Source organism: Mustelus asterias, chromosome 5, assembly GCF_964213995.1.
Source record: "Mustelus asterias chromosome 5, sMusAst1.hap1.1, whole genome shotgun sequence".
NCBI lineage: Eukaryota > Metazoa > Chordata > Chondrichthyes > Carcharhiniformes > Triakidae > Mustelus > Mustelus asterias.
In genome coordinates this window covers 30,895,693-30,907,625 of record NC_135805.1, presented here as the reverse complement: position 1 = coordinate 30,907,625, position 11,933 = coordinate 30,895,693, and the positions used below count along the sequence as shown (strand labels likewise).

Below are 11,933 nucleotides of genomic sequence, written 5' to 3'. Positions count from 1 at the left end.
GGACCCGGGTTCAATTCCAGCCTCAGGTCACTGTCTGTGTGGAGTTTGCACATTCTCCCCGTGTCTGTGTGGGTTTCCTCCAGGTTCTCCGGTTTCCTCCCACAGTCCCAAAGATGTGCGGGTTAGGTTGATTGGCCATGTTAAATTGACCCGAGTGTCAGGGGATTAACAGGGTAAATATGTGGGATTACGGGAATAGGGCCTAAGTGGGATTGTGGTCGATGCAGACTCGATGGGCCGAATGGCCTCCTTCTGCACTGTAGGATTATATGAACTAATCTATCCAGAAGTCCATTCCATTTAATGATAACTCAGTGAAAAATAAATTTATTAATTTCAACTTGCCTCACCTTACCTTCTTGAATATTAAATCTATTAGGGCTCCTTATCTTTCAAAACTTCATCCTTAGTTGTTTTAAGTGCATTCATTGAGTATTTGTAGAGATAAACCAGGGAACTCAGACTAGTGAGTCTCACATCAGTGGTAGGGGAACTATTGGAGAAACTTCTGAAGGAGATCATCTAGCCCTACTTAGAGGCAAAGCTTGATCAGGGATAGCCAGTATGGCTTCATCAGTGGGAGGTCATGCCTAAGAAATTTGATTTTTCTTTTTGGAGGAAGAGACCAGATGTTTAAACGAGGGTAGTGCAGTCAGTGTAGTTTATATGGATTTCAGCAAAGTCTTTGAAAAGGTCTCACATGGGAGACTTGTAAAGAAGGTAAATTCACATGGGATACAGGGTAATTTGATAAAGTGAATTCAAAATTGTTTCAGTTGTAGGAGACAGAGAATGATGTCAAAAAGCTGCTTTAGTGACTGAAAGCCAGTATCCAGTTATGTACCACAGTGTTGGGCCCCCTATTATTATTCATCAATGTCATTTATATAAATGACCATGTGGGGGGTTGGATTAGTAAGTTTGCGGATGACACAAAGATTGGCTGGGTGGTTAACAGTGAGGCGGAGTGTCTTGGGCTACAAGAAGTTATAGATGGAATGGTCAAATGGGCAGATAAGTGGCAGATGGAATTTAACCCTGAAAAGTGAGGTGATACACTTTGGAAGGAGTAATTTGACAAGGAAGTACTCAATGAATGGTAGGACACTGGGAAGTTCTGTGGAACAAAGGGACCTTGTGTGTTTGTCCACAGATCTCTAAAGGCGGAAGGACATGTTAGTAGGTTGTGAAAAAGACATATGGGACACATGCTTTCATCAATCAAGGCATAGGTTACAAAAGCAGGAAAGTCATGTTGGAGTTGTATAGAACTTTGAGACCCCAGCTAGAGTACTGTGTGCCGTTCTAGTCACCACATTATTGGAAGGATGTGTTTGCACTGTAGGGGGAGCAGAGGAGATTCATCAGCATGTTGCCTGGGATGGAACACTTGAGGAGTGAAGAGAGGTTGGATAGTCTTGACTTGTTTTCGTTGCAGCAGAGAAGATTGAGGGGTGACCTGATCGAGTTGTATAAGATTATGAGGGGTATGAACAGAGTGGATAAGGAGCAGCTGTTCCCCTTAGTTGAAGGGTCAGTCATGAGAGAACGTAGTTTCAAGGTGAGAGGCAGGAGGTTTGGGGGGTATGTGAGGAAAAACCTTTTTACCCAGAGGGTGGAGACGGACTGGAATGTGCTGCCTGGGAGGGTGGTAGAGGCAGGTTGCCTCACATCCTTTAAAAAGTATCTGAATGAACACTTGGCACATCATAACATTCAGGGCTATGGACCAAGTGCTGGCAAATGGGATTAAGTGGGAGTTAGGTGTTTCTAATGTGTTGGTGCAGACTCGATGGGCCAAAGGGCCTCTTCTGCACTGTATGATTCTATGCCTTGCATCATCCCTTGTATTTCTTTATGTATTCTGTACTTTTCACTTGTCTAGTTAAACTTCATGTCCATTTAACTGCTGCTGTCCATGCCAATGTACCCTCAAGTGCTGCCATAAATAACTGACTACATTCAACTCTTTTTGTTGTTTGTGGTACATTGTATGGAAAACAGATGTCACTCAACTAATGTACAATGTTAAATATCGTGGGCTGGTTCTGGTAAATTGAAATGCTATACAAGTGCAAGTTTGTCTTTTCTAGTAACTATAATGAAAACTGCTGAAGTTGGGTTAGTAACTATTGGATTTTTTTTTTCTTTAAAAAGTAAGCTCATCAGCTTCTTTAAGGAAAATCATGCTACCTTTAGGACCATAACTTGTGCTGCTCCACCTGCTGCTGAGCTATGTTCTCCAAAAAGTGAGAACATATGAAACATCAGAACCATTGTTCAGATGTCAGGTTGTCCTTGATCAAAACTACAGATGATTAGCTGATGTATATTATTTTAAATGTAAGATATGGTTATTATTCATTTTTGTGTTCTAATGTTTAAAGTGACAACATATTTATCGTTTTCAGCTCCTGGTTACTGTGGCATTCTGAATGAGGCCTATTTCAAATATGCTTGGAACAGTTACATTTTAGAAAAGGTCAAAGCCACTGTCCACCATAACTGGTTGTTGTATATTATTCATGGATTCTGTGGTCAATCAAGTATCCTTTTCTAATGATTCCATTGTTATATGTTAAAATATATTTTTAAAGTTCTCTTCTGTTGGTATCTAATCAAGAACCGCTTCTTAGTCAGGCCTCCCTGTACTTACGGGCATATAGTTTGTTCTGGTGTGGCTTAAAGTCCTTGGTTGGTCTATAAAGTATAAATAGAACAAGAAATGTTGTTGGAGAGAGGGAAGTACTTTAATCCAGTTAGCTTAACTTCAGTAGATGCATGAATGCTTTATTGGAAGCCACCTAATTTTGTTTAAATATCCAGTAGCATTAAGTGATATTCATAAGGGTTACTAATATAATAACTAATGGGTTTGGTATAGTATAAGAAATCAGAAGGTGATTGATCCATTTGGGTCTAACTAGAACAGAATTCCACAAAAGAAAGTTACACTCCATGTAATTAGAGAAAAATTAAGAACCCTACCTGACTATTCATTACATAACAGAAAACATAATCGTAATCGGTAAGGCAGATGAACTTAAAGCTTGGATTACTACACATGGATCTAAGATGGTGTGGCAATTATGGAGACTTGGATAAAAGAAGCGCAGGACTGGCAACTTGGCATTCCAGCATTTAGATGCTTCAGGCGAGATAGAGAGGGTGACAAAAGAGGTGGGGGTGTTGCTTTACTGATTAGGGAAAATGTCACAGCTAAACAGAGGGAGGACACCTTAGTGGCATCATGCAGTGAGCCCATATGGGTAGAACTCAGTAACAGGAGCGGTGCAATCACACTGTTGGGGTTGTACTACAGACCTCCCAACAGCCAGCGTGAATTTGAGGAACTGATATGTCAGCAGATTATGGAAAGATGTAAAAACAACAGAGGTTGTTGTAATGGGTGATTTTAACTTCCCCAACATAGATTGGGATTCCTTTAGTGCCAGGGGCTTGGACGGGGCAGTTTGTTCAGTGTGTCCAAGAGTGCTTCTTGAGGCAATATGTAGATAGCCCCTTCCCGAGTTGGACTATCTTAGATCTGGTTCTGGGGCAGGTGATTGATGTCTCAGTGGAGGACCATTTTGGGAACGGTGATCACAATTCTATAAATTTCAAGATAGTTGTAGAAAAGGATAGAAGTAGCCCCAGAGTGAATGTACTAAACTGGGGGAAGGCTAACTACAGTAGTATTAGGTAGGAACTCGGGAATGTAGACGGGTGGGGCGGGGGGGGAGTCTTTTAAAAGTCAGTTGTTAACAATTCAGGACAAGTATGTCCCTGTAAAAATAAAGGATAATGATTGCAAGATTCAGGAACTCTGGATGACGAGAGAGATTGAGTGTAATGAAAAAGAAGAAGGGGGCATACATAAATTTCAGGTAATTGAAAATGAATAAGGCTCTTGAGAAATACAAAGATAGCAGGAAAGAGCTTAAACAGGGACTTCGGAGGGCAAAAAGGTGCCATGGAATGTAATTTTCTACTATCTCTTTCATAGTTCAAAATCTGTCCCAACATTTTACAGATGACCGTTTTCTTTGTATTTACATTTCTGCCCTTAGTGCAGTTTCTTTCTCATTCATAAGCAGCATCATATATCTTTCAGGCCTGGCCACTTGTCTACTGTATTATAGTGATTTGAATTTTACCAGTGTGGGAATGTTCCCGGTTTTTAATAATTTTTTTTTTGTTGCTTAACTCCTGCTATTTGTTGGATGACAAAACTCAATAAAAAGTGAGAATACTTCCTAATCCTTCCCCTTAAAGAAACTAGATACAATATTTGAAATCACTTTAAAGTTTTGTGGTTCGTTCTCCACATTCCCATCTGAGGAATTTATTATTGGTTTCCAAACATTATCTAAATCTATCCTCCATGTTTACAGAGTCATCATATTGAATCCAAGCATTATTCACTAGGCAATTTTGTCATGTATTTCATTATATAATTCCTGTATAAAGTAAAACAATGCTAAAATGTAATCAACACCCCAAAAAACCATGATAAATATCTTGTAGTTTTTTAAAAAATCTACATTTCTTGTGTAGCTCCAAGTTTAAATTTATTTTTTCATTATAGAACTGAGATTTGATGTCCTGCATATGCAAATTAGACATTCTTGTGTTCATATATGATACATGTACTGAGTTAATATTGTCACTTTCTTCATCAAAGTCTTGCAGTTATATCTAGAGTGCTGACTACCGTGGTGGATGAGTGAGCCTCAGAGACTTGCTATTCTGAGTTTATGTAGGTTTGCTAGTGCTGCTTGTGAAGAAATTATTCTCTATTTTCCTGTTTTCTTCCCCATTTTATTTTTCTCTCTGCACCATTTTAGTTGCTGTATTCTTCCTTTTGTTTTCTTCCTTTTGTCTATTTTCACTTTTCTTTGCTTCTCTGTTTCTTTCTTCCAGAGACTAACATTCGCATGGAGAAAGGAGCAAGGAGTTACTGGGGCAGCAAATTAATAGGGAGTTTTGTGTCTGTTACCAGAAAGAGAAATAAGATTATCATCAAATGTATGATTTTGATCTGATGCCATTTCTCATTGCAATTGAATAATGTACAAGGGTTGAGGTTATTGAGTGTGCATGAGTATAATGGGAGAAGTGTTACAATCCCAGCTGATAATACTGGCAAGTCAGATCCCAGAGTAAAACTTGGCTTGATAGATCCTAACACTTTTTTTTAAATTGTGGAAAAAAATTACTGAACAAATTCACAAGAGTCTGCTGATGAACTTTTAACACAAAATAAAATATTTATTAAACAAGAAAAATTAATTGTATTACACAATACAAAAGATCAACGATTTCATTGCAAGCACAAAAATACACTAAATTCACACTATGCCTTTACCCTAGCAATATCTTTATAGACACACAAAGGGTGAAGAGTTACCATTAGCTTGAAATGCACAGGTTTCTTGTTTGGAATTGGCACCGTTGCAAAGGGTTTTCTTCCAGTGAATTCCTGAACTTTCACTTGATACTTTTTACCCAACTCTTATCTCTCACAAGACAGCCGCAAACTACACTCTAAACAGGCCTCTCCTTAACTGATCACTTTGCTGAGTTCTATAATTTATAATTCAGTCACCGACAGTCCCAATAGCCTTAAAATGTTTTCTTCTCGGAGAGCTGAAAATCCCTGTCTTCGTTCTGATGCGCGCTGAACTCTCGCTTCAGTCTTTTCTGTGTCCTTGGACCACTGTCACTAGGCAGCAAGAAAGCTTTCTTGTTTTCTCTCTTAAACTGATTTTCAATCCCTTTTAACCCAGCTCTTTACTTCAGATGTTATAAAACCTCATTAAAAATGTATATATACAAACAAACCCAAAAGGCCTGACCCTTTCAGCCATGAGTCTATTTGGACTCCCAGGCACCAAAGTTTGCAACCAACTGGAAAAAAAAATGTTTTACTTATCCAAAGCTGCTGCTGCTTCCATGATTCTGCTCCCAAAATACTGTACAAAATTGATGCTGAGAGTTGCTTGGGTCTGCTTAAAGGAATTCTGGACAACTTGCATCTCTGAACACTAACTTTCTGGACTGGAAAGATTATTAAGACTATGATACTTAGTTAGCTAAGAATTTTAAAAGTTTCAAAAAAATTATACTCATTCTTCTAAATTCCACAAGAATTAGGAGCAGAAGTAGGCCATTCGGCTCTTCAAGTTTGTTCCACCTTTCAGTAAGATCATAACTGATACACTACTACAACCACTCCATATCACTTGAGTTCTTTATTATCTACTTTGATCTCTGACTTCAGTATACTTAACAACTGGGCATCTAATCTGGGCCCACTCTATTCGATCACTCTTCATTGAATACCCCTTATCCAAGGACACAACAGTTTGTAACAGCGAGTGCAGACACAAAAACATAATGAACAATTGATAGCCGGAAGTAAGGTTTGTGAACAGAAAGTTTGTGTCTATCTAAGATTTTAATCCTATTAGCTAATGTGGCATTACATTGTTTTCTGCTCATTGCACCTTAACATAAATATCAGAACTGTTGATCTATGGCCGACCAGTTTATGTTACTTTGATAGCCAGAAGATCTTGTAAGTTTGCTGGAACACGTTTCCTGAAAAGAGGTGCAAATTGTGAGGTATGTGCACACACGTCGCCAACACCTGTGTTCAAATTAAAGATTTTGAAAGCAAATACAACAACTAGGGATGGACAATCAATGCTGGACTTGCCAACTTCACCCACAACCTGTGAATGAATATTTAAAGTTGCATTAATTGTGTGTAACTCTGGCTGTATCTTTCACTTTCCCAGGGTGATGTGGCCAATGAAGTAGAGACTGAACAGATAATTCATGATGCTTCTGTGATGTCCTTTTCTGCTGGAAGTTATTCTTCTTATGTACAGGTTCGAGGTTCTGTTCCACTCTACTGGTCTCAGGACATTTCAACAATGATGCCCAAGCCACCCATTACACGTAAATGTTGAATTCTATTAATATCCCACATTGCTAAACCAAACGTTTTGACTTTACCTTTTTTTCTAATTTGTCCTCCACAATATGGGAGATATGGGCAAAGTTGCCAAGGGTGGCACGTTGGTTAGCACTACCTAAGTTTAATTCCCAACTTGGGGTCACTGTCTGTCTGTGCCTGTGTGGGTTTCCTCTGTGTGTTCTGGTTTCTCCTCTCAGTCTGAAAGGTGTTTATGTTACTTAAATTACTTTGTTACCTATGTTACCCAAGGCCTCCCTCCCCAGCTTACTCCTTGCAAATGTCCAGTCTCTGGAAAACGAGCAAGACAAACTTAGAGCCAGACTCGCTTTCCAAAGAAAACTGAGGGACTGCTGTGTACTCTGTTTCACAGAGACGTGGCTCACTCCTGCTTCACCGGAGAATGCCCTACAACCAACCAGAGGGCTTCTTAATCCATCGAATGGACTTTACAGCAGCCTCAGGCAAGGCTAGGGGAGATGGGGTCTGCTTCCTAATCAACACCTCGTGATGCCTAGACATAGCAACACTGGCAACTTTCTGCTCAGTAAGAAGTCTCTCAGCACCAGGTTAAAGTCCAACAGGTTTATTTGGTAGCACAAGCTTTTGGAGTGTTGCTCCTTCCTCAGGTGAGTGAAGAGTTGTGTTCACAAACAGGGCATGCATAGGCACAGACTCAATTTACAAGATAATGGTTGGAATGCGAGTCTTTACAGGCAATCAAGATAAAGACAATGTGAGTGGAGAGAGGGTTAAGCACAGGTTAAAGAGGTGTGAATTATCTCCAGCCAGAACAGTTAGAGATTTTGCGAGCCCAGGCAAGTTATGAGGGTTACAGTTAGTGTGACATGAACCCAAGATCCCGGTTGAGGCCGTCCTCATGTGCGGAACTTGGCTATCAGTTTCTGCTCAGCGATTCTGCGTTGTGTGTCGTGAAGGTCGCCTTGAGAACCCTTACCCAAAGATCAGAGGCTGAATGCCCGTGACTGCTGAAGTGGTCCTGGACAGGAAGGGAACACTCTTGCCTGGTGATTGTCGAGCGGTGTTCATTCATCCGTTGTCGTAGCGTCTGCATGGTCTCGCCAATCTACCATGCCTCGGGAAATCCTTTCCTGCAGCATTATCAGGTAGACAATGTTGGCAGAGTCGCAAGAGTATGTACCGTGTACCTGGTGGATGGTGTTCTCGTGTGAGATGATGGCATCCGTATCGATGATCCGGCATGTCTTGCAGAGGTTGCTGTGGCAGGGTTGTGTGGTGTCATGGTCGCTGTTCTCCTGAAGGCTGGGTAGTTTGCTGCGGACAATGGTCTATTTGAGGTTGTGCGGTTGTTTGAAGGCAAGAAGTGGGGGTGTGGGGATGGCCTTGGTGAACATTGAGACAAACATCTCGCTTGTGTGGCTTTTGTGGCTTTTGTGGCTTGTGTGGCTTTTGCTACCAAATAAACCTGTTGGACTTTAACCTGGTGTTGTTAAACTTCTTACTGTGTTTACCTGATAAACTGCAGGAAAGGATGTTCTGAGGCATGGTAGATTGTTGAGACCATGCAGACGCTATGACAACGGATGAATGAACACCGCTCGACAATCACCAGGCAGGAGTGTTCCCTTCCTGTTGGAGGACACTTCAGCAGTCACAGGCCATTCAGCCTCTGATCTTTGGGTAAGCGTTCTCCAAGACGACCTTCACGACACACAACAACGCAGAATCGCTGAGCAGAAACTGATAGCCAAGTTCCGCACACGAGGACGGCCTCAACCGGGATCTTGGGTTCATGTCACGCTATCTGTAACCCCCATGACTTGCCTGGGCTCGCAAAATCTCTCTAACTGTCCTGGCTGGAGACAATTCGCACCTCTTTAACCTGTGCTTAACCGTCTCTCCACTCGCATTATCTGTACCTGTAAAGACTCGCATTCCAACCATTATCTTGTAAATTGAGTCTGTGCCCTGTTTGTGAATACAACTCTTCACTCACTTGAGGAAGGAGCAACACGCAAGCTTGTGCTACCAAATAAACCGGTTGGACTTTAACCTGGTGTTGTGGGACTTCTTACTGTGCTTACCCCAGTCCAACGCCCGCATCTCCACATCATAACTTTATGCTCCCCAGACCTAGAATACCTGACGCTAAAATGCCACCCCTACTACCTTCTGCGGGAGTTCACCTCCATTATCCTGATGGCAGTTTACGTCCCATCCCATGTGGACTTGAAGATCGTGCTGGATGAAATAATCACCACTACGAATAGCCTTGAGACGAAACATCCCGAGGCCTTGTTCATCATGGCCGGGGACTTCAATCAGGCCAAGCTCGAGTGTTCTACCAAGTTACCACCAACACGTCTCCTGCTTACCAGAGGCCCAAACATCCTAGACCACTGCTACACAAATATCAAATGTGCCTACTTCTCTATCGCCCGTCCACACTTTGGTAAATCAGACCACAAGGCTGTGCTCCTGCTCCCGGCTTACAAGCAAAAACTGAAGTGGGAGAATCCATCAATGAGAGTCATGCAATGTTGGTCTGAAGAATCGGATGATCTCTTACAGGGCTGCTTGGAGTCACTGGACTGGTCAGTATTTAAAAACTCTGCGACCAGCCTGAACGAGTACGCCACTTCAGTAACTGACTTCATTAGTAAGTGTGTAGAAGACTGTGTGCCAAAGAAGCAAATCTGTGTGTTCCCCAACCAGAAACCATGGATGAACAGGGATATCCACTGCAGAAGTCCAGGTCTGAGGCATTCAAGTCAGGCGACACTGATCTATACAAGAAAGCCAGATACGATCTAAGGAGATCCATCAAAGATGCCAAAAGACAATACCCCCAGACCAAGCTAGAGTCCCAGGCTAGCCACACCGACTCCTGCCGACTATGGCAAGGTCTGCAAGACATAACAGGCTACAAGATGAAGGCGTGTAAAATCACCGGCTCCAACGCACCCCTCCCTGATGAGCTCAATGCATTCTGTGCCCGTTTTCAGCAAGAGGTCAGCAAGAGCATGCCCTGCACCCTAGAAGCCCTGGATGAATCTGTATCTGGGGTCACCATTGTGGATCTCAGAGCAGCTTTCTTTAAGGTCAACCCACGGAAAGCAACTGGCCCGGATGGGGTACCCGGATGTACACTCAGATCCTGCGCGGATCAGCTGGCGGAAGTGTTCACAGACATCTTTACAACAATCTGAGGTCCCTATCTGCTTGAAGACGACGACCATCATCCTGGTACTTAAGAAAAACCAAGCAGCGTGCCTTAATGATGATTGGACGGTGGCTCTGACATCCATCGTTATGAGGTGCTTCGAAAGGTTAGTCATGGCACAAATCAGTTCCAGCCTCCCAGACTACCTGGATCCACTACAGTTTACCTACCAGCGCAACAGGTCCAGAGCAGACGCCATTTCCCTGGCTCTGCACTCAACCCTGGAACACCTAGATAACAAGGCCACCTATGTCAGCCTCCTATTTATTGACTACAGCTCAGCCTTCAACACTATAATTCCTATGAAACTCATCTCCAAATTCCATGGTCTGGGCCTCAGCACCTCCCTCTGTGACTGGATCCTGAACTTCCTAACTCACAGACCACAATCAGTAACAATAGGCAACAACATCTCCACCACAATCATCCTTGACACTGGTGTCCCACAAGTCTGTGTTCTCAGCTCCCTGCTATACTCGTTATACACCTGTGACTGTGCAGCCAAATTTCCCTCCAATTCTATTTTCAAGTTTGCTGATGACACCACTGTAGTGGGTCGGATCTCAAACAGACATTAATTATGCTGGACGAGACAAAGTACAGGAATGAGATAGAGAATCTGGTGAACTGGTGTGGCAACAATAATCTCCCCCTCAATTTCAACAAAACAAAGAAGATTGTCATCGACTTCAGGAAGCGTAAAGGAGAATATGCCCCTGTCTGCATCAACGGGGACAAAGTAGAAAGGGTCGAGAGCTTCAAGTTTTTAGGAGATCACCAACAACTTGTCTTGTTCCCCGCCCCCCCCCCCAATGTCAACACTATAGTTAAGAAAGCCCACCAATGCCTCTACTTTCTCAAGACTAAGGAAATTTGGCATGTCAGCTACAACTCTCCAACTTTTACAGATGCACCGCAGAAAGCATTCTTTCTGGTTGTATAAAGTCAGAGGTTTACAGCATGGAAACAGGCCCTTCGGCCCAACTTGTCCATGCCGCCCTTTTTTTTAAAAAACCACTAAGCTAACCCCAATTGCCGGCATTTGGTCCATATCCCTCTATACCCATCGTACCCATGTAACTATCTAAATGCTTTTTAAAAGACAAAATTGTACCTGCCTCTACTACTAACTCTGGCAGCTTGTTCCAGACACTCACCTCCCTCAGTGTGGAACAATTGCCCCTCTGGACACTTTTGTATCTCTCCCCTCTCACCTTAAACCTATGCCCTCTAGTTTTAGACTCCACTACCTTTGGGAAAAGATATTGACTATCTACCTTGTCTATGCCCCTCATTATTTTATAGACCTCTATAAGATCACTCCTTAGCCTTATATGCTCCAGGGAAAAAAGTCCCAGACTATTCAGCCTCCTTATAACTCAATCCATCAAGTCCCGGTAGCATCCCAGTAAATCTTTTCTGCACTCTTTCTAGTTTAATAATATCCTTTCTATAATAGGGTGACCAGAATTGCACACAGTATTCCAAATGTGGCCGTACCAATGTCTTGTACAACTTCAACAAGACATCCCAATTCCTGTATCCAATGTTCTGACCGATGAAACAAGCATGCCGAATGCCTTCTTCACCACTCTGTCCACCTGTGACTCCACTTTCAAGGAGCTATGAACATGTACCCCTAGATCTCTTTGTTCTGTTACTCTCCCCAACGCCCTACCATTAACTGAGTAAGTCCTGCCCTGGTTCAATCTACCAAAATGCATCACCTCGCATTTGTCTAAATTA

The 11,933-nt window shown here is 42.4% G+C and overlaps 1 protein-coding gene across 1 annotated transcript in view; it reads left to right on the top strand.

The window, feature by feature from the left end:
* The window catches only part of fig4a (FIG4 phosphoinositide 5-phosphatase a), a 128,636-nt gene that overhangs the window by 38,127 nt on the left and 78,576 nt on the right, over positions 1-11,933 (top strand). The window contains exons 7-10 of the mRNA XM_078213533.1: positions 2,158-2,249; positions 2,412-2,546; positions 6,527-6,627; positions 6,804-6,966. Coding sequence (XP_078069659.1) covers positions 2,158-2,249; positions 2,412-2,546; positions 6,527-6,627; positions 6,804-6,966 — 491 coding nt within the window. The remainder of the gene's footprint in view (positions 1-2,157; positions 2,250-2,411; positions 2,547-6,526; positions 6,628-6,803; positions 6,967-11,933) is intronic.